A 23,756-nucleotide genomic window follows, 5' to 3' on the forward strand; every position below is an offset into this window, starting at 1 on the left:
GGGGGTGTCGGTCCTCCTTCCGCCCTTTGCGCACCGCTGTCACTCTTCTCATTCGCCGACTCATCCAAAGAAAACGACCACAAATCCGGCACATCCTCTTCCTCGAGTTGATGAAATAACGCAATTGCTTGCACAAATTCAAGTTTTTGATTCATTCTGCTCGATTCACAAAATCGCACGCTCAATCCAACCGGCCGTCGCTCTCAACCTCGCCTCCCTTTCGTTAGGTGGTGCCTCACTCGGCAATATGTTTAAAATTTTCGTATTACGTCCTTCCCTTGTGACCTCACAATGGCTCCAGGGATATGTAGTTTTTCGTGGTGCTTTCCGTTTTGAAAAACGACAAGAAACGATGGAAATATGGATGTGAGCACATGGTCCATGCAGTGTTTTAATGTTTATTTATAAGGGCAATAAAACTGACGTAATTACAACGTGAGCGAGCTACCCACACTAGCATTGCGATAGATGTAATGGGCACCCCTGATGTAGATAAAGAACAAATGACAAATAGCGTGCACTGATGCACAAGAGCGCCATATAATATGGTGCACCTTTTAGTCCAATAGTATGGTAGTACCATGGGCGGAGCTTAGGGGGGTGCTGCCGCACCCGGGCCCAGGCCTCAAGGGGGCCCGATTTGCGGGCGTACTGCGGGTGTGGTTGTGGTAAAACAGAAAGGTAGGATGATGTGTGGAGCTGTAATATAATGTTAAAACATCTATCTCAGTCGTCTAGAGGGGCCCACAACAAATTTTCTCATAGCACTTGTTCCCCCACCACCTACCTCACACACACACATTGGTCGATCGTCTTGAGGAGGGGCCCGGGAATAATTATTAACTAACCCCTCCATCACCCTCCTCCGTCGGACAGTCCGCCTGGGGGGCCCATTTTTAATCATCACCCCTGTGCCTTATTCACATTTGTTGCGCCACTGAGTATGGTATGAATTTTAAAAATGATTTAAATAAATGTTTTTTTTAAAAAATTAGTGGGGGGATGGGTGTAAAGTATCTCTCCTTCTTTTGTTTTTCTTAACTCATTTGCTCCCAAAAACGTATAAATATGTTCTATTTTTAATTGCTTCAGTGTCCCAAAAACGTATTTATACGTCTTTTGCGTTTTTTTTTTTTTTTTTAAACAAGAGGCATCTAAAGGTTCCGATCTATCTAAAATATTATGCACAAAGCTCAGAACCCATTTTAAAGCAATAAAACTGGCCACTGGAGGTCAGTAGCGCATTTGGTAAGAACTCATCTCGGGCCAAGAAAGGAAGAGAAGAAAATTAGTCAGGAAACGGAAGTTGGAGGGATCTTGTGAGGACGTGTGAGAATTTGAGAAAAATGTGGTGAACGATAGGGGGAAAAAAAGGCTAACGACACTGGAGGAGTGTTTTGAAAAAAAAAAACGAAACCATCGTCAAAGAAGGATTAAAAAAAATCTATCTTGATGAGACGTACGGTGGTGTCCACAACAGCGTCAGGTTCCACACGTGTCCTGTAGCGCTCACGTTGCGTTACTCCTTAGCCCGAGGTTGAAACCAAAGATGAAGATGATGAAAAAAGTGAGACCGATCTTGATCCGGACTCATCAAATTAGCCACGGGAGCAGCCGAAAGCCTTCCCCGTTGTTATGTGCGCAAATAGTTCAACAGTTCAATAGTTTAGTTATGTGTAAATAAAATTGTTACTTTGCGATCAAAAGCTCTATTTGTCTTGTTGTTTGTTATTTATTAGAACGAAAACATTATTTAGATGTTTGGGATGTAACTAAAGCAAAAAATAGCTGTGTATAAGTCAAAGTTATGTTTGAAATGTATGCTTTCACAAAAAGCTCAATTTCTCTGTTTTTTCACCAGAAATTGGAAAATTGCTCAAAGTAAGCTATTTTCTAATGCTGATTTCTAAAGAATGGAAATTATTTATTTTTTTTCTGCTGAAAGAAGAGAGTCAAATCTTTCCTTTGGTGGGTTCCATGTTTATATAGCAATAGAACAGAATTTTCTGTGGGCCTTGAAAAATCAGTCAAAATCCAGTAAAACGGTCGGGAGCGAAGGGCCTTGCTCCGGTGGAAATGGCTGGGAGTGACTGAGTTAATTGAACATATTTTTCAACAAATACATTAAAATGAAAATGAAAAAATGAAATATATAAAAAGTATATTCACATCTCCCCCCCATTTTTATGTTAGTTTTAATTTGAAAAATAAGAACCTAAAAACGCACTTTTTGAGGTAAACAACATCTCTAAACGATTAATCAGCTATTAAAATAGTCTTTGACCAATTTGATAATCTATTAGTTGTCGATTAATCATGGCAACACTAGTATGCCATGAAAAGTGTGGCCATTCTTCTCTAAAATGGCAAAATTTTACCAGAAAATCTTACATTTTGCCATAAAACACAAAAAAATGGTTACATTTTTAAAAGCTCATAATGAAACTAGGGCTGTCAAACGATTAAAATTTTTAATCGAGTTAATTACAGCGTAAAAATTAATTAATCGTAATTAATCGGAATTCAAACATCTAGAAAATATGCCATATTTTTCTGTAAATTATTGTTGGAATGGAAAGATAAGACACAAGATGGATATATACATTCAATATAAAGTACTTAAGCACTGTATTTGTTTATTATAACAATAAATCAACAAGATGGCATTAACATTATCAACATTCTGTTAAAGCGATCCATGGATAGAAAGACTTATAGTTCTTAAAAGATAAATGTTAGTACAAGTTATAGAAATTTTATATTAAAACCCCTCTTTTCGTTTTAATAAAATTTGTAAAATTTTCAATCAAAAAACAAACAAGTAGCCCGCCATTGTTGATGTCAATAATTACACAATGCTCATGGGTGCTGAAGCCCATAAAATATGTCGCACCCAAGTGCCAGCAGAGGGCGACAAAACTCCAAAAAACACAAGTAACAAGTGGACATTGCACTTTGCTGTCATTTTCATCTGTTTGAGCGGGGCATGTGCAAATGTTAATTGCGTCAAATATTTTAACATGATTCATTTAAAAAACTATATTACCGTTAACGCAATAATTTTGACAGCCCTATTTGAAACACTCAAAAAAGTCACTGCAGTTCACCACAAACTGAACATCTACAACTATGTTATTATAAGGGGGCTTCACATCCATGTTTGGTGCAACCCACACTTTTCAAAGTATGTTAAGTGAACACTTAAATTGTACAGTGCTTAACTGTCAAGTGTGAATGGTTGTTTCCTACCTGTATATGTCAGTTTCAAGTCATTAGGCTGTCGTGGTGGCGCCTTGAAATGTATAAAAGTAAACAGCAATTGTACTAAAGTTGTGATAAATAGCCGAAAGTGTTTTCCAGGCACACGCCATGTTGCGCAAGTGTCAACATGATTCAGGTAGCAATTTGTTTGACTGCTGTTTCATTGTGGGTGGTCGTGCAGATAAATGTCATTGATTTTGTGCTGAGACGACGACAACGGCGCGCGAAAGCCAGGATCCATCAACGCAAATCCATGACAACGCACGGCTTCGCACGATGGCATCTTTGTCATTTGTTTCAGGGAAAAAACATCCATACGACGTGGCATTTATGTCAATAAAACTTTCAGTGTTCACAAGGCACAACAATGCACGCTCAAGGTTTGGGAAGTGTTGAGAATTTTGGCGCCGCTGGTAAGAAAAAAAAAATAGCTGAAACCTGATGTGTTCTGAGGCTACCTTGTGTAGGTCATGGTATGATACACACACACACACGGGCTGGGGGGTTAAGGCCAAGCGGGGCCCAAATCTAAATGTCAAGGGGTATTTTTGGAAAAGCGTTGGGAGACTGACTAGAGAAAGACATGACATCTATGTGGGTGATGCTAACATTCTCATTTCCCTTCTACAGATATTTTCTTTTTGGGAATATTTACTACGAAACAGTTGGTTAGCTACAGATATTTTCTTTTTGGGAATATTTACTACGAAACAGTTGGTTAGATTTGTGGTGTGCAAGTGTTCAGATGCTGAGTAAGATTTTAACAGAAAATGTGGCGGAAAACACAGACAAGACTGAAAAAGTAGTTTCTGCTCTTGCAACCCTCTATAAAATAAGCTGCTGTATTTTAAGCCAAAATAACTGTTGTGTTTGATAGAACAATATGTCTATATGCTGCCTTAGAAGATTCATGGCGCATGAATGTCCCTTTTACCCTGGAAACCCCCATTTACAGACGTCGCGCAACTGCTTTTGTTTCAATCCAGCCATAAAAAGAAGGTAAGTAATTATATTTATTATTCAAAATGTCTGTCATTTTTAGCTGAGAATCATGAATCAATGTCTAATATTTCATTAAAAAAAAAAAAAGACTTTAAAAAAATTATTCACTCGCATATTTTAAACTTTTAAACAAATGACGTCACAATGAAAAAAATGATGTCTGTAAAAAAGTCACGGATATCCATCTCATAACTATCGCTTAATTGTATTTATTTTGTTACTGTCGCATTTCGGATATGGTAGATGATAAAGAAACAAACATACAAACTCGATCCAAACAAAGAAAAATTGGGAAAAAAAAAAGTTTAAAAGGGTAAATATATGAAAAATAAAATCTCGACCACTCCTTGATGTCTGCGATTTCTGCATCACGACCCTTGTTATTTTTCCATGTTTCACCCATAAAATCCCCCAAAAATCCAGTTGTGGCCATCCACAGCTGTGTCTTGACACTCAGTAATACATGCTACATCGAGGTTTTGGATCGAAACATGGTAAGTACGCTTTAATATCTCGTTAAAGTCATTGCGTCTGTAATTCTGCTCTCGCGTGCTCTCACCTCCAGATAGGGTTTTGCTGTTTAAAAATTTTTTTTTTTTTTTTTTTAAATGCCCTCCTGTTCAAAAGTTTTCTTCTCCCCGAAAATGGAGATTTTAAGCTTTCCAATGATGTATCATACATGCATATAGCACAATTTTGAAATTTGGCCAAATAGAGGGTCTCAGAGCGAAACTTCAGTGACCTGAGTGTTTTCAGCCATGTGTATTAAACACAAAAAAACAAAAAACAAAAAAACATATATATCGCAAAAACAGGCATTAGGGGGTTATGAATTGGGGAAAAAAACATTTTTTTTTTTTTAGAACAATCCATTAAAAAAGTCAAAGTCAAGAAGCTTGGCCAGCTTCGCTCAGTTAAAATGGATTGGACATCTGTCCTTGTCAAAGGCAGCCAAGAGTCTATGTTCATGAACGGAATAAAAAAAAGGTAAGCAAATCTGAAAAAAAAATATTATAAATAAATAAAATCCAGCCCCTCTAAGTCCAAATGGATTTTCATTTATCGCTGTCGATGGCAAACAATGAATTCTAGTTCAAATGGATTGGACATCTATCGTCTTCAATAGCCAATGACTTAAAGGCTAAATTTACCTAAAAACAACTCTGCGAAAGCACTTCAAAATATAATTTGCATCGCAGACACATTTCTCTTTTTTTTTTAGCCATGCGCCGCCCTGAGAATGTTCCTTCTATTTGCAGCCCTGTGCCTGTTGGGAGATGCACCAAGATTGTCAATTGTGAGGTTTGGATAGAACACAATTGTCAAGGTGTTCTAAAGGAATGCGTGTCCGCATGTTGCGCAGGTTTGAGAAAGTCTGTGAGTTCTGGGAATTAAAAATAGCGTTGCAATTCATCATAGGATGGATGTAATGAGTCATTGCCGCGTGTCTGCGGCAGCTCTTCTCAATAGAGTTTACTAGGCTTAGTGTGCAATTTGAGCTTTCTACGAAGGCATCATTTCACAATGACCATTATGCAATTTGACAATGTTGAATCAAAATGCTAATGTGAGTATTATTTCATCATGGCTTTTTAAAGTCATCATTATTGACTGCCGTATTTCTTCTCTTACCTGTATGGGGAGCACGATAAGCGCCACGAAGATCATGATGACCACCAAGAGCTGTGAGGGCCATATTTGCGGGGTGACGTCCCCGAAGCCCACCGTGGAGAAGGTGACGACGCAGAAGTAGAGCGAATCAAACAAGGTCAGTTTGTTGCCCGCTCGTTCCAGGTGCTGGATGCCGCAGATACTGTTGAAGAAAAATGTAGACTGGTAGTTTTTCCTGATGAAGTGGTGAATCTACAGTCATGGACGAAATTATTGGCACCCCTGGAATTTTTTCTAGAAAATACATACAGAATCTCAAAGTAATTAATGCAATTACAAATGTTTTCAATATGAATGTGTTTATATCTTGGATGTGCATTTCAAAAACACAAAAAAGCTGAAGAGAAAAGCCAAAATGTACACAGTTTACACAGAATGCAAAAAAATGGTCTGGACAAAATTGTTGGCACCCTCAACTCAATATTTGGTTGCGCCTTCTTTTGAAGAAATATCAGAAAGCAATTGCTTCCGATAACCATCAACAAGTTGCGTGCACCTCTTAAATGGAATTTTGGACCACTCTTCTTTTGCGAACTATTCCAGGTCTCTCAGATTTGAAGGGTATCTTCGTGCAACAGATATTTTGTGATCTCTCCATAGTGTTCAAAATGATAACAAGAATGGTGAGCAAAAATCCCAGAACCACACGGGGGGGGGGGGGGGGGGGGGGGGACATAGTGAATGACCTACAGAGACCTGGGACCACAGTAACAAAGGCTACTATAAGGAACACAATGCGCCGCCAGGGACTCAAATCCTGCACTGCCAGACGTGTCCCCCTGCTGAAGAAAGTACACGTGCAGGCCCGTCTGCGGTTCGCTAGAGATCATTTGGATGATCCAGAAGAGGACTGGGAGAATGTGTTATGGTCAGATGAAACCAAAATAGAACTTTCTGGTAGAAACACAGGTTCTCGTATTTGGAAGAGAAAGAATACTGAATTGCATCCGAAGAACACCATACCCACTGTGAAACATGGGGGTGGAAACATCATGCTTTGAAGCCTGTTTTTCTGCAAAAGGACCAGGACGACTGATCTGTGTAAAGGAAAGAAGTAATGGGGCCATGTATCGACAGATTTTGAGTGAAAATCTCCTTTCATCAGCAAGGGCATTGAAGATGAGACGTGGCTGGGTCTTTCAGCATGACAATGATCCCAAACACACAGCCAGTGCAACAAAGGAGCGGCTTCGTAAGAAGCATTTCAAGGTCCTGGAGTAGCCTAGCCAGTCACCAGATCTCAACTCCATAGAAAATCTGTGGAGGGAGTTGAAAGTCCGTGTTGCCCAACGACAGCCCCAAAACATCTCTGCTCTTGAGGAGATCTGCATGGAGGAATGGGCCAAAATACCAGCAACAGTGTGTGAAAAGCTTGTGAAGAGTTACAGAAAATGTTTGGCCTCCGTTATTGCCAACAAAGGGTACATAACAAAGCATTGAGATGAACTTTTAGTATTGACCAAATACTTATTTTCCACCATGATTTGCAAAAATTCTTTAAAAATCAAACAATGTGATTTTCTGTTTTTTTCCCCCACATTCTGTCTCTCATGGTTGAGGTTTACCCATGTTGACAATTACAGGCCTCTGTAATATTTTCAAGTGGGAGAACTTGCATAATTAGTGATGGAATAAATACTTATTTGCCCCACTGTAGATCCGGACTCATCGATGGCCACCTCAGAATTTTCCAGCGCTTTGTCTCCAACCATTTCTTAGTGCTATTTGAGGTATGTTTTGGGTCATTGTCCTGTTGGAACCCCATGACCTCTGACGCAGACCCAGTTTTATGACACTAGACCCTACATTCCGACCCAAATTTGATAGTCTCCATATTTCATGACTCCTTGCACAATGTCAAGGCACCCAGTGTCAGAGGCAGCAAAACAACCCTAAAACATTATTGGACCTCCACCATGTTTGACTACAGGCACTTTGTTCTTTTCTTTGTAGGTCTCATTCTTTTTTCTGGCACTGGGCACTAGGAGTGGGAACCTCTCGGTACCTCTCGATACGATACGATTTGCGATACAAAGCTCACGATAATGATGATCTCACAATATGGCGATCCAACGATTATCGATACACTGGTCAGGATACAGTATCATTCTAGGATATTCTCCAAAACAACTAAAAAAACAAAAACTAGCTATTTTCATCCTTCTGCTGTGAACTGGAATGAGTTTATCACGAGTAGACATCCAATCCATTTAAGTTTGGAGGGTGTCAGCGGTTGAACATGAGTTCATTCGCTGCCATCCCTCCCACTTCAAACGAATTGGACGTCTATGGCAGTGTTTTTCAATCTTTTCTGTGTCACAGCACGTTTTTACATAGGAAAAAATCTCGGGGCACACCACAAACCAAAAATGTTCCAAAATTTCTGTACAGTATATTTATTTATAAAATAATTTCTCATTATTTATACTTATTCAGTGTGAAACTTGAACCTGTATGGATGAACACAAAGCCAATATCCTGGCAGGAATCTTCGTCAAAAGTGCTTAGTCTCTTTCTGTTTTTTTTTTTTTTTTGTATAGCAGTTAGGCTTGAAAAGCTCAGAATTGTCAGACAGGGGGACTTTAGAAATGTCTTTAATCGCATCGGGGCAAGCATCTCACTGACATGGGCTTTGCAGGCAGGTAGTATCTTTTTGGATTCAGCAACAGTTTAGCCGGAGTTTAGCAACAAGGTAACTGGCTTTGAGGACTTTCTCATTTACCTTTGTAGTGTTTCTAAAAAAAGTTGCCTTTTTTCTCTCTGTGTTTTCATGGAGGCGAACAAAATAATCAATCGACTTGTTTTGAAACGAGAGCAAATGCAACTGCTCGCGTCACGTTCAAGAACTGCTCAGATTTTTAGCCATCAGCTACCTTGCTGTCCTCAACAATGACTTGAAATAAAACACAGGGGGAGGATTGACGGTCTCACATATGGATGAAATGGAAAGGACACTTCCGTGTATATTGACACTTGACGACCCTAATCAAATGATGTACAGGAGACGTGCTGGGGTCCACATTTTACGTCTCCACATTTTCGCGAACAGGAAGATAGCTGATGGCTAAAAATCTGAGCAGTTCTTGAACGCAACATGAGCAATACCTTGCTCATTTGCACACGACCGCAAGCTTCTACCTACTCCTCCTACTGCAACTTGTAACGCGTGGTAAGTAGGATGCATGCATAAAAGTAACAAAAAGGGGAGAGGCTTCCACTTATGCACATTTATTCACAAAATAATAATAAATCCACCTTGACCACTCGTCACTTGGCAGCTCAGCGGTTCGCACACACGCCAACATAAAAGTAAGCAGCAACAGAAGAAGACCATATTCAATGTAAATAAAGCAGCGCCTCCGCGTGATGGATGTCTGGAGGAACACCATTTAAGGAGGTGACTTTTACAAACTCCGCCCGACGACGTAAAAAAAAAAAATGCTAAAATGGATAACTTCTCGCGGTACACCTGACGATCTCTCACGGCACACTAGTGTGGCCAGTGGCGACCAATGAGTTTGAGTGCATTTCAGGCCATTTGCTGTTGACATTTGGTCATTTCGTGTTGATTTGTGGGCATTGATGGGTCACTTCATGTTGATTTTGGGGCATTTATGGGTCAATTCTGGTTTATTTGGGGTAGCAGAACAGGAAGTGACCCAAGAATCTCCCCAAATTAATAAGCAATGCCTCAAACTCAAAAGAAAGTGACCTTTGAATGCCCTAAAATGAACAAAAAGTGACTTGTAACGATATATCTGTTAGGTTTTGTGTTGGTTTTCTCCTAGTGTGACTTGTCCCTGTGATTGCCCATTGATTTCACCTGATGTACCTTCTCCTAGTCTATCCTCCTGTGCTCACCTGTTCCTTGTTGACTCGTTACCCCTTGTCTGCGTGTGTGTATATAAGCTCCCATTTTCTGTTCACTCCTGGTTGCGTCTTTGTCTATGTCAATGTCTGTCTATACGAACGTCAATTTCAAGTCCTGTCCAAGCCCTCGTGTACCAGTCCCTCTGATTAAGTAAGTTTTGGTTTGAACATTGCCTTTTTGATCACCAGTCCTTTTGTTTGTACTTTGTGATTTTGTTAGTTATTATTGAAACGTTTTTTGAGTTCACTGCCACCTGCCTCGCTGCCTTTTTTGTTTCCCTGCATTTGGGTCCACACATCCTGCCTTCCCGCGTTTCCCTGACAATATCGATCCTTGGCAGGAGCATATCGATAACCTTTTTGGGATACTAAGTATCACGATATATCACCATTTTGATATTTTGTCACACCCCGACTAGGCACTGGTCTCCAACCATTTCTTGTTATAGATATGTTTTGGGTCAATGTCCTGTTGGAACACCCATGACTGGCCCAAAACATTTTGATAGTCTCCATATTTCACGACTATGGCTGGCTAGAAAAAGGAAGGAGGCCCACAAAGAAAAGAACACCGTGCCTTACACTCAGATCTGAACACATACTCTTCTGTATTTTTATGGTGTTTAGAAATTGACTAGGTGACACTGGCAGCGAATGTTCAATGCCAGCCTTCCCAATTCAAATGGATTGGACGTCTATTACTGTTACTGCCACTGAAACATGAACATGTGAATTTTCCAAGTGTGTTCACTGTGTAGGCAAGTGGATGCATTCCAGAGCTAATAAATGTAACGTTGCATATTTATCTAGTCTTAAATGTTAAACGTGGTTGATCTTTAAAGATGAGCTCAGCCGTCGTCACTTTGCAACTATCACCAGTTGTCATGTCACGGCGCTATCTCGCACTTGCAGTCACCAATTATCTTTCCTTTGTCGTATTCCCTGCTTTCTCTCTCCCTCCATCAACACCATTATTTCCTCTCTTTGTCTTTTGTCATCAGGCATTGCCCCCCTCAGCTGTGAAATCATCACTTCCTGTCCATTTCATTTTGCGTGTGTACCCACCACGTAAACATGAGACACACCAGCGTGCTGATGAGTATCACCACCTGGTTGAACATGGCCGAATGCGTCCGCTGGATGGCCCTGTGGAGGTCGTTCTGCAAAAAGAGAGACGCCTCATGAGTCGTGCGAATGGAAATGCGGCCTAGAGGTATACCGCTCGGGTCTTAAACAGATCGGACATGTGCTCAGTGGAGCGTGGGAGAAAAGGTTTCCTTAAATAGTGGATTTCGCTCTAATAGATACTGTGCTGCAATTTAACGCCAGGACTCCACTTATGATAAGTACATGTTTCATTTTTGGAACCAGAAGAAAAAAGCAAGCATGCTAGGCACGTTGAGTATATCCAATAAATGCCTTTTAAAATGATCATGCTCGGTTTTGATTAACACTCAGTCAACAATAAGGTTTCTGTAGTTTTCGAGAGCTATATTGCGTCATAATATTTTTGATTCGTGGGGCAACAGACAGAATTTTGCATCAAAGCTTTGTTTTAAGTTGCACACCAAAGGAAAAAACTGACTTGTATGCATCATTGTTTTCGTCAACGATGACAATAACGAAAATATTTCGTCGACAAACAAATTTTTCATGACGATGACGAGACGATAACAAACTAAAAACGTGTCTTGGGAGACTAAAACATAACGAGACGAATGCCAGTTTTAGTTTGACGAAGAAAGAATGAGACGAAAATACGCCATAGTTTCCGTCTAACGCTAACAATGTGTGACAATTTCTTATTATACAAGTAGTTAGCCTGCATCGTAACAGTGTTTAGTTGTGTCACTCATGTGACATGCCACCCCCCCACTCACCCATGTCCTCTCCGGACTTGCTTGTTTGGAAACACATGGTAAGATTTGTTTTCCTATCTTGGCAAGAGAGAATATGCAATATTACTTTGGCTTTTAAAGGTCTGTGCTGAGTGATCATCACAAACTAAATGTAACTGGTCGCATTAGCGTAACATTCACTTTAGCATTAGCATTTAGCATGGAGAGCGTCATCTTAAACTCTCGGATAACTTTTTTTTTTTTTTTTTTTTTTTTTTTACATAGTTCACGGCATCCAGGTGGCTATCATTATTAAAAACCATTATTTTTTCTTTCTTGCTCAGTGTGTACAGTATTATCATCACCAAGTTGCCGTTGTCCTTGTAGACGCTGTAATATGTGCTTGTTTGTCAGTGGTCTTTAGAAAACTTTGTTTATTGGACTAAAACTTATTAATTTTATAGCCGGAAATATTTTAAGTATTCATGGATTAAAACTACACTAGCACATTATATAAGATATGACAAAGACTAATAAGTATTTTTCTCCAAAAACAACACTGGTATGCATGCACTGTATATACATATTTTTTATTCACCACAAAAACATTATGCTATTGTCAAGGGAGAAGGGAATTGCCAAACAGAAAAGGAAGCAGGATACATTTCTTGATGTGTGAGCAGTGTTGTCAGTAACATGTTACTGTAATGTGATTACTTTTTTTTCAGCAACAAGCAATCTAACGCATTCATTTTTCCAAACCAGTAATCTGATTAAAGTTTCTTTCGTGTCTGTGAGTTACTATTTTGTTATTGCCTCATAATGTATGTAGAATGAAGAATATTGTAGTCATGTACGAAGCATTTTGAATAGAAAATGTTAGAACGGTTCCCATCTTTTCCATGGTATCCACCCATAGCTTCCTGTTTTGGTCTTGCGTCACACGCGCCAAGTGTTTAGGGATTGAGAAAGGTGTGAGGAATGCAGTGCACATTCGAGCCAAGTGCAGCCACCTGTTGAGATGTGTGAAGGAATGTTGATCTGTATACATCCATGAATGAACATGAGTATTTTTTTCCTTCATTCTGGAGGGTTCCAGCAATAGTTTTGTAGCCGTTACCGTTTCGTAGCTTTACAGTTGCAACGGCTGGTGGGTCATTGCTCCACGTCGGCAAACATTTTTTACATCATATTCGTGTTGGACATTTATGTTGTGAAGTGACATGTTCGTTAAACATCTTTGTGATGTGTTGTAAGTCAGACCTGAGTGTAAACTGCATTAGTTGGCGCCACGTTTTGTGGCCAAATTGACCGCGTCTGTGTACGGCGTACTTCCGGGTTGTGCACACGCATTCGCGCCCGCCTTCGTCTTTGTGTTTATTGCACTGTGGAATTCATTTGTGTGTTGCTGATTATTGTGCAGTCAATTTGCATTGTTTTACATTGGCACTGATACACCGTTCACCCTAAATCCTAACCCAAAGTTCAGAATTTTTGACATGCAGTTTGTCAGTTATTTGTTAGTTTCAGGGCTCCTGAGTGGCTTAGCGTGAGTCAATGGTGGTTGAAATCAACTCCCATAAGGGATTTTAACCCCCCCCCCATCCCTAACTCGAAGATTAAGCCTGATGTGAAAAATTCTGATCGTCCCTTTTAAATTCAATTATCGGAAAGTCAATTACATGCAATGACATTTCTCTGTTGTCATTCTTATGTTGAGGCAGCAAATAGGGAAAAATTGGTGAAAATTAACCGATAAATTGCTTAAAGTAACCTCGTTACTTTGATAATACCGTAATCAGTAAAGTAACTAGATTACTTTTTTTGAGGCGTAATCAATAATCAGCAAGGGCTTAGGTTTGCATAGGGACGGTAGGGACATAACACTACCAACTTTTCAGGATGCTCAAATTGTCCCCACCAACTTTTAAGCAACCTTATTTGCATTATATGATCAGTCCAGTTATATAGGTAATTTAGATTGTCTTCCCATATGTTGTAAAGATAGAATCGACACTACCATTATTGAGTGAATTATTTTCATTATGTTCAGACTTACATTGACCCCTTTTCACTCGCTTAATGTGCTGGTCCATTTTTTTCACACCTTCCAACGCATGTTTTTTTGGCTGATGACATGTCCCCGCCCCATCACCACCACACAAACACACTCACACAACCCCAACAGATTCATGTTGACAACATGCCGCCTTCTCCGCCCCTTCAAAGAGGAGGGATAATAGAGGGGTGATTTTGTCGGCCAGCAGCAGCCACTGTATGTACGTTAATGTAAAAAGACATCAATGTTGTGGAGTTGGGGAAAACACCACTAATTTTTTAACTAAAAGTCTGACCTTCGTCAGAGTTCACATCACATTAAACTGTGTGAACTTGCTAACCTGCAAAACTACTGCGATCAGGCCAGCCACAGGGAATAATTATGTCCAGCAAGCCGTCCCTCATTTGGATCATTGTTTGTATTATGTGAATACATTAATGCAACGTGGTGGCTTCAGAGTGCAAGTAACTGTTTAAAAAAAAAAAAAAAAAAAAAAAAAAACAGGGAGCTATCCACAAATGGGTCCACTTCAGGGGGACACTGACATGCACATGAACAGACATGAACATGAACTGACATGAAAAAGAAATCTGTGAAATGAAATCACACATCAGAATTTCATGAGAGTACTATGGTTCGAGTCTTGGGGTAGTCTAGTATGCCTCAGATTGGTCCTTGGATATCTCAGATGTTTTTTTCTTTATTTTTTCCCCCCAATTCTCTTCAATATTACAATACTTTAGTTTGAGTCTAGGGGTCCAGTGTCCCTTAGAAGTGGACAAGATTTTTCTAATAAAGGGACTTGCACTTCAAAATGTTTCTTTAGTAGTTATTGAAAACAGAGGTTTGAATCGAACGTCGTATCACCTGAACCAACACGCATGAAAGTTAGTATAAGTCAATAGAGATTTATTTTGCATTGATCATTTAGCCTAACAAATAATTAGGTTCGTGAGAAATGTAGCCCTGACCCCAGTTCAATAATCTTTTTGGTCTTATTAATGTCCGGTCCCCAGCAAAAAGTGTACATGCAGGTTTTTATATCGTCCCTACCAATGTTGAGACCAAACCTAAGCCCTTGGTAATCAGTAATTAAATTACTTTTTCAAGTAATCTGTGGCAACACTGTGTGTGAGGTATGGAATTATGAATATACAGTAGTTAACTCATTGTCTGCCATTTACTAGGAGAACTGCCACTTGCATTGAATGCGGTAGACGTTCGATGGCCGCTAAGGGTCAGACGTGCTCTCGAATCAAAATCTTTTTGATTAGACGACTGATCCGCTCATATACTGCATAAACAATGTTATTTACTCCGTTTTAATCAGGGCTTTACATGATCGAAGGAAGTCTAGGCTTCCCTGCTAAAAACGGTGCCTCCATGACCTGGCCTCAGATAAAGCGACAGGTGGTTGGAGGGATAAATAAACATTTATCAGTTACAGCTATCCCAGTCAAAATGGATTGGACGTTTAGCGCTGTCAGTGGCAGCCAATGAGTTGACGTGTATTGCTCAACTCACTATCATGTTTTCCAGAGCATGTTTGGCCAGCCAGCAATTGAGGAAAACTGGGATGAAGAGATTTCGGAATGAGGGCAGAATCACCTGTGGGAAAAAATAAGAAACAGAGAGCACTTCACTTCTGCTCGTGTTTCTCCAGCAGAATGCATACGCAATCATCTCTTGAGGAGGTGCGATAGCAGAAGCCTACTGTGACACCCATAAGTGCCATATACTGTGACAGCAGGTAATAAATGCGTATTCCACCAGGAGGCGAGGAAAGGTGTTGTTTGCGAATGCTTTCGGTGCTCAGTGGCGCATGTCTTTCCACTCACAGTGATCATGAAGGGAACGGCGCTGATCATCTCCAGAATGAAAGGAACACGTAGTACTTGCTCCCAGACGTTGCCCTGGAGACGCAAAGCACACACAAGAGGTCAGGAAACTCCATTGTCATGGCGACCCCCACGGGCGGGATTACCACATAACGGGCCCGTTTAGCAGAAGGGGACGTGACGGAAGAACGGGCTATACAAGCATTGACTTCACTAGGTTTAATCTGTTTCTGTTGCAGAGAAGTGTAGGCGGACTCGCTGACACCTCCTGCGTCCATGGGATTTAGTCGACTTTAAAGTAACGCGCGCATGGGGTCCTTCATAGGCTTAAAGTGGCAAGTACATGAAAGGCAGTGGCACACCTGGATGGATGGACACCCTGCAATAGCAACACAGAGGCTTCTCCTAAAGTCCGTCTCATGTATCATCCCTTGAACACGTTGGAGGTCGGTCACCCACAGATTGATTTGATTTTTAACAGAATTTTTTAATACGAGGGGACACATTTTCAAAAGGGTTGGGCCGGCCAGAAATTCAGTGGCACCCAATGTTCCATCTAATTTTTCATGTGTCTGAGCAGACACAAAAGCTCTCTGAGCACACTGCGGACCACAGTGAGCAACGTCAGATGTGTACACGGAGGCCAAACACCAGTATCATGCCTATTCAAAACCTTGAATCATAGCAAATTACATGGCTTATTAAAAGAATGAAATCACAGCAGCAGTTTTCATTAGTTTACTTTTAATACAGTATAACTAATTTGGCACACTTAAAATGAAAAATACCAAGATCTCATTGTTCATGAGATGTGTATTACAGTGGGGCAAATAAGTATTTAGTCAACCACTAATTGTGCAAATTCTCCCACTTGAAAATATTAGAGAGGCCTGTAATTGTCAACATGGGTAAACCTCAACCATGCAAATGAGAATGTGGGAAAAAACAGAAAATGATATTGTTTGATTTTTAAAGAATTTATTTGCAAATAATGGTGGAAAATAAATATTTGGTCAATACCAAAAGTTCATCTCAGTACTTTGTTATGTACCCTTTTTTGGCAATGACGGAGGCCAAACGTTTTCTGTAACTCTTCACAAGCTTTTCACACACCGTTGCTGGTATTTTGGCCCATTCCTCCATGCAGATCTCCTCTAGAGCAGTGATGTTTTGGGGCTGTCGTTTGGCAACACGGACTTTCAACTCCCTCCACAGATTTTCTATGGGGTTGAGATCTGGAGACTGACTAGGCCACTCCAAGACCTTCAAATGCTTTTTATTAAGCCACTCCTTTGTTGCCGTGCTGTGTGTTTGGGATCATTTTCATGCTGAAAGACCCAGCCACGTCTCTTCAATGCCCTTGCTGTTGGAAGGAGATTTTCACTCCAAATCTCTCGATACATGGCCCCATTCATTCTTTCCTTTACACAGATCAGTCGTCCTGGTCCCTTTGCAGAAAAACAGCCCCAAAGCATTATGTTTCCATCACCATGCTTCACAGCGGGTATGGTGTTCTTCGGATGCAATTCAGTATTCTTTCTCCTCTAAACATGAGAACCTGTGTTTCTACCAAAAAGTTCTATTTTGGTTTCATCTGACCATAACACATTCTCCCAGTCCTCTTCTGGATCATCCAAATGCTCTCTAACGAACCGCAGACGGACCTGGACGTGTACTGGCTTCAGCAGGGGGACACGTCTGGCAGTGCAGGATTTGAGTCCCTGGCGGCGCATTAATTTACTGATAGTAGCCTTTGTTACTGTGGTCCCAGCTCTCTGTAGGTCATTCACTAGGTCCCCCCGTGTGGTTCTGGGATTTTTGATCACCGTTCTTGTTATCATTTTGACGCCATGGGGTGAGATCTTGCATGGAGCCCCAGATCGAGGGAGATTAGCAGTGGTCTTGTATGTCTTCCATTTTCTAATAATTGGTCCCACAGTTGATTTCTTTACACCAAGCGTTTTACATATTGCAGATTCAGTCTTCCCAGCCTGGTGCAGGTCTACAATTTTGTCTCTGGTGTCCTTCGACAGCTCTTTGGTCTTGGCCATAGTGGAGTTTGGAATGTGACTGACTGACAGACAGACAGGTGTCTTTTTTACCGATAATGAGTTCAAACAGGTGCCATTAATACAGGTAATGAGTGGCGCCTCGTTAGACCTCGTTAGAAGAAGTTAGACCTCTTTGACAGCCAGAAATCTTGCTTGTTTGTAGGTGACCAAATACTTATTTTCCACTCTAATTTGGAAATAAATAAACAATGTGATTTTCTGTGTTTTTTTCACATTCTGTCTCTCATGGTTGAGGTTTACCCATGTTCACAATTACAGGCCTCTCTAATCTTTGCAAGTAGGAGAACTTGCATAATTGGTGGTTGACTGAATACTTATTTGCCCCACTGTATGTTATATGTGAGAGACCTGCTTTAAACATAGGAGAGTCCTGCTTTGGCCTGGGTAAGGTCCAATTGTGGAATGGGTGAGTTAATAAACAAAACATATTGAACAACCACAATGCATCACACTATATCACTCCCACATTAAAACTGTTCAGACAATAAGGATACTCATGATTCCTATTCTCTGTGTCTGAGCACCTACACTGCAAAAATACACCTCCTTAAAACTAGTTACATTCCTTCGTTTTCAATGTAGATCTAACAAGAAATAAGTGAAATTATCTGCCAGTGCTTCAAGTAATTTTTTACTAAGATTTCTTGAAATAAGAAAAATAGCTTGCGGAAAATTAGCTTAAAAACATATTTTAAACAATAATTAGTATATTTTAATCTTTAAAAAGCTTTGAAAGGTCAGAAACGTTCTTAATTATTTGAAAGCATTTTTCTAGACACCTATTGCTCATTGAGTTACGTTGCAAAATGGTACAGAAAACAATTTGTTAGTCTAATTCACTAATAACTAGATTAATTCTAAAATTATATATTAATTAATACCGCAGTGCTTGCAAAGCTTCAGTAAGTTCTAAGTTTCTAAAAGTACAGTAGGCTCTAGAGCAGTGGTGTCCAAACTGTTCCACATAGGGCCGCAGTGGGTGCTGGATTTCATCCCTACAAAACAAGACGACATCTTTTCACCAATCTGGTGTCTCACAAGTGTAAACAGTTGATTGCAGTCAGGTGCTACTTGTTTTAGCACAAACCTTATTGGTTAAACTGTCAGTGCTCGATTGGTAGGAACAAAAACCAGGACCCACAGCGGCCCTTGAGGACAGGATGGACACCCATGCGCTAGAGCCTTTAGCTACCAAGCTCCAGCTTCCAGCTAGTATTAAAGAAGCCGACACAGTCTGTACATTTCAGATTAGACTGAAAACGTTACTATTCGAAAAAGCTTATGGTCAGGCTAGTTGAAATCGGACTAGACTCACAGTTCAGTCTAAGCTGCACTAGAAGCTATAATGCTGGGGGAAGTACAGCCACTGAGTCCTATCTCCTTTTTCTCACTCTACCCACCACTTGCCTTACTTTATTTCTCTTCTCTAATTTTAATATCTAGTTAACTAGTCTCTTCATCACCAGTCATTTCCCCTTTCAGCCGCAGCCTCCTGACTATCGGGTCCCCTGGCTGGATGGACGTCCTTGTTGCCCCCCCACCCACACCCCGTCTCATCTGGCTAGATGGACCTCCTCTTGTTCCCTCACTCTATTGCATCTCTATAAACTGTAACTCCGTTTGCTAATTCCCATTAGCAGTCCTGGTGCATCTTGTCTCTCCGTCCTGGGAGTGGATCTCTCCTGACTGTGGTTCTCCCCAAGGTTTCTCATTTTTTCCAAAAGGTTTTTGGAGTTTTTCCTTGCCGACATGGAGGGTCTAGGGATGAGGGATGCTCAGGACTTGGACTAGACCTTTACTTAATTCATCTACTGTTTCTGACTGTGTATCATATTGACTCTGCAAAGCCCTTTGAGACAACCTTGTTTGGATATAGGGCTATACAAATAAAATTGAATAGAATAAGAATTGAATTAAAACAGGAGAGGAGTCAAAGTCAATTTTCTCCACCAATGGGAGCGTTGCGTTGCCGTATCGAAAGCACCAATGGGAGCATTGCGTTGCCATATCGAAAGCACCAATGGGAGCGTCGCGTTGCCATATGGAACGCACAAATGGGAGCGTTGCGTAGCCATATGGAACGCACCAATGGGAGTGTCGCGTTACCGTATCGAACGCACCAATAGGAGTGTCGCGGTGACATATCATTGTGGACGAAACAGACATTAGTCCTATTGGCGCTACAATACGTTTCTGTTCAATTTGATTTTTCTGCGCTTCATAGATTTTCTTCTGCGCTGAGTGTATGCAAGTAGTGTGCAATTGCGCACGAGCACAGCTTAGAGGGAACATTGGTGGCACCGCTTGAAATGTAAATTGTTGTTAAATGTAAATTGTTTCCCCAAGTCATATTTTTACATTTTTGGAAAAATGAATAAATGATGCTGCCAACCCTCGCAGCTCCAACGGATTCGACATCTAACGCCGTCAATGGTAGCACATGGGTCACCTGTTGACTTTTACGCCACTGTAGGCCTACCATAAATCTTAAAAATAGTCTTTTAACGACTCACCTTGTAGCTGAGATACACAAGCAACATTGTTTCTGAAAAGCTGATAAAAGCCACGAGCACCTGCAAAGAGAGAGTGAGAGAACACTGACATTAAAGAGAGCGAGAGCAGACGGGGAGTTGAGACAGTCTGAGAGCGAAATTAGGCATGGCAGAGATGTAAGAGGAGAGCGTGGGTGGCATCAGTGGGCGTGCTGATGATTGAAGAGAAGAGGGGGAATGTGCCGTGATAGTGTCCACTCTTATGTTCTTTACTCGCATCTCATTAGATGGATGAGATGGGAGGATACTGCCAAACAGTTTTGTTGTAAACATGTTTACAATACGCAAGTCATGTTATCTGTCTGACCTGCAGTGCCCACAGGGGTAGAGGTCTTTCCACCCAGATGATCAGCTTCCTGCAGAGGGTACAAAAAAGAGAAAATGATACAAAATCTGTGTCAAATCCTGACTACGTGTAATAAAGTGCTCTTAGCTCGATCGTAGCAGAGAATAATGACTAAAATGCATTGTAAGAGGTATAATTGACAACAATTAGCAGCTAAAATGTTGCAGTCTGTGCTTGTTAAAGTGGAAAAACGTATGCAGCCCATTTATGACACTGTCCAAGCTGTTTTCGAGTTAATGGTAACAGACTGTGTTTGTTTGGGCACTATATTATGCTCATAATTGGGCTATTTTCCAACACTCGATGTGTTACTGTGCCCTTGCAAACTCTGAAAGTGACACGCCCCCCCAAAATATAAAATAACAACATCAGGGAGATCTTTCTGGTAATTAGAGTGAATTACATTTCATATAGGAAAGCAATATGAGATGAGGCTTGGAACTGACAATGGTTCACACATTTTAAAGAGATACTTACATTTTTCAAAATTGTTTCTAACATGTTTTTGTGTGTGTGTGTGTGTGTGTGTAGGCTACCTATTTAATAACGGCACTTCACTTGCAGTTTACATCAATCAATATCGTCTTCTTTTAGATATGCTATTTTGTTAAAAAGAATGGTTTTCATTAGAGTTGTCCGATAATTACATTTTTACCGATATCCCGATATTGTCCAACACCAAAAATCCGATACCGATATTAACCGATAACGATATATGTGGTCATATTCATTATTTTTCAGCCATTTAATGTTCATTTAAATTTAAAGTGTCTATAACAGCAAAAAGCATGTTTATTTCATATTTCACGCTATATTTTATACTCCTGAATATAATGCACCGCTTGGATCTGTGTGGAAGCCATCGATTTATTTATTCAATTTTCTGAAATTTTTTGCCATGAAAATGAGTGACTTCCTGGATTTTGGAAGAATGCGATTGTGACGTCACCCAGGTCAGCATCTCACAATACAGCGTTGCTTTTTAGCATGCAGATGTACTGCGGATTCAGCTAATTTTGCGGATTAATTCGTTAAATTTTTCGCATCACGCCAGCCAAATGTGCTGCAGGGTTTTGTTGCTGCACCAGGGAGAACCGTGTATGCGTTTTTGGGTTTCAAAAAGTTCTCGTTCACCGCGGATATTGGCCAAAACAAGTCCGACTACTTTGTGACCATTGGACTGACGAGAAAGTGAGTAAACTACGTCTTTTGTAATACTGGGGTCATGGCACACGTTTTAATAAGGAGGTGGCTTGCATTTTGTGGCTGACAATGCTCCTTATCCACTGAGAAGGCCACGCTGCCGACGACCGGCGGTCCTCTTCGCGTGCCCGCTGGGAGAGCGCTATATTCGGCTTATGCTCGTGCAGTCCCCCGGTCTCGTCTGCGGTTCTCCATATCATCCAGACTTCCAGCCCCCTCTGCCCTCTTCGTGTGCCCGGCACATCAAAATTGCTTAGATTTTCTATTGCTTTTGTTGAAATGTAATGTTTTATTTCTAAATGTATTAGGGCTGTCAAAATTATCGCGTTAACGCGCGGTAATTAATTTTTTAAATTAATCACGTTAAAATATTTGACGCAATTAACGCACATGTCCCGCTCAGACAGTATTCTGCCTTTTGGTAAGTTTTACAGCAAGGTTTTTTGTGCTGGTGAACAGCGAACTCTTGTGGTCGCTTTGCGACATGGTTTATTGCTTTCTTGCCAGTTCAATATGGCTGCACGACGTCTCGGGCTGACGCCTACGTTGTAATGTTGTGCTTATATGATCCTTGGACAAGATTTGTCCGTAAGTATTAGAGCTGGGAATCTTTGGGCACCCAACGATTCGATTACGATTCAGAGGCTCCGATTCGATTATAAAACGATTATTGATGCACCCCCCTCCTTTTTTTTTTTTTTTTTAAATGTTTTGTACATTAGTTCCAAAATTGTTCAAAAATACTTTCAGGCTAAATCAAACTACTATTTCAGTATCAAGTTAACATATAGCAGTAAACAAATATACAAAAATAACAGTAAATAAAAAACTCCAGTCCCCATTCTGTATCAGCAGCTTTAAACTACATTCAATTAATTTAATGTTGTGAATCAACCGTTAAAGTTGTTAAAATTGCTCCCGTTATTTCATAATTTCCCTTTTGTCTACTTTCGACATGTGAAAGTTTTAAAACTATTTTAAAGATAGATTCAAGTCAATATTTTACCGATTTAGGAGTATTTTAGATAAAAAGTTAATTAGGTTTGCTTGGAAGGTTCGCTACAACAGCCTTGCAGGGACGTGTACTGCTTTAAGATGGCGGCCATTTACTAACGTCCACATCTAGCTTTTTGTAGGTGTGCTGCTAACGCTACTGAATCAATAATGCATCTAGTCTTATATAAATGAGATCTACCATAACATTATGCTACTTTGTAGCAGCTTTTCGGCAGCAGTCAGGTATGTTGTTGTGTTTTTTTATCTCGTGGCATGAGTTGAGCTAGAACCGTGAGTTGAGCATTGGCATTACCCGAGGGGCCGGGTTATGAGAAGCATGATGTTTAGCTACTCTCGCTCCGTTCCTCATTGACCGCGCGGCGCACTGAGTGTGTTGTACTTCCGCTTTACTTGGCATATTTCAATAATCGGAATTTGGATGTTTGTGAATCGTTCTCGAATCTTCCACGGCCGAATCGTGAATAATCTAAGAATCGGAAATTTTGCACACCTCTAGTAAGTATGGTTGTTGTAAAGAATGTACATATTATGTTAGTAAGCTAAATGTTATATTTTTTGTATGAGACGCTTTTTGTTAATGTTTAGTGAACCTGTATAGCGTGCTAAGCTAACGTTGTTGCTAATGCAATGCTTGTGTACTTTTTTTTTGTAGTTTCACTACGGTCTAAAGAGGAAAGTGGTTTGAGGCCATTTTATTAATAAATCAGATGAAAAAGGAAGAAGTCTGATTATTAAGGCGTCGTTCACTAGCTGTCTAGGTTTGGAAAAAGTAGACGCTTCGGAGTGAGGATAGCATAGACAGATTTAAATGACAGTAGAGTGAAATGCCCACTACAGTCCTTATGTACCGTATGTTGAATGTATATATCCATCTTGTGTCTTATCTTTCCATTCCAACAAATTATTTTACAGAATATATATATAATTTAAAGAAAAATATGGCATATTTTATAGACGGTTTGAATTACGATTAATTGCGATTAATTACGATTAATTAATTTTTAAGGTGTAATTAACTCGATTAAAA

The 23,756-nt window shown here is 40.3% G+C and overlaps 1 protein-coding gene and 1 long non-coding RNA gene across 2 annotated transcripts in view; one reads left to right on the forward strand and one right to left on the reverse strand.

Annotated features, from left to right (window-relative positions):
• kcnt2b (potassium sodium-activated channel subfamily T member 2b) overlaps window positions 1-23,756 on the reverse strand; it is a 147,408-nt gene that overhangs the window by 57,469 nt on the left and 66,183 nt on the right. Inside the window, exons 5-10 of the mRNA XM_057817470.1 lie at window positions 20,471-20,519; window positions 20,125-20,184; window positions 15,540-15,614; window positions 15,226-15,309; window positions 10,870-10,964; window positions 5,896-6,076 (exon numbers count right to left, since the gene is read on the reverse strand). Of these exons, the coding sequence (XP_057673453.1) occupies window positions 5,896-6,076; window positions 10,870-10,964; window positions 15,226-15,309; window positions 15,540-15,614; window positions 20,125-20,184; window positions 20,471-20,519 (544 nt within the window). The remainder of the gene's footprint in view (window positions 1-5,895; window positions 6,077-10,869; window positions 10,965-15,225; window positions 15,310-15,539; window positions 15,615-20,124; window positions 20,185-20,470; window positions 20,520-23,756) is intronic.
• On the forward strand, window positions 10,858-16,175 carry LOC130904610 (uncharacterized). Its single transcript, XR_009060875.1, has 4 exons — window positions 10,858-11,017; window positions 15,241-15,451; window positions 15,542-15,640; window positions 15,779-16,175. It is a non-coding gene; the product is annotated as an uncharacterized LOC130904610 (long non-coding RNA).

Source organism: Corythoichthys intestinalis, chromosome 16 (genome assembly GCF_030265065.1).
Source record: "Corythoichthys intestinalis isolate RoL2023-P3 chromosome 16, ASM3026506v1, whole genome shotgun sequence".
Classification (NCBI taxonomy): Eukaryota; Metazoa; Chordata; class Actinopteri; order Syngnathiformes; family Syngnathidae; genus Corythoichthys; species Corythoichthys intestinalis.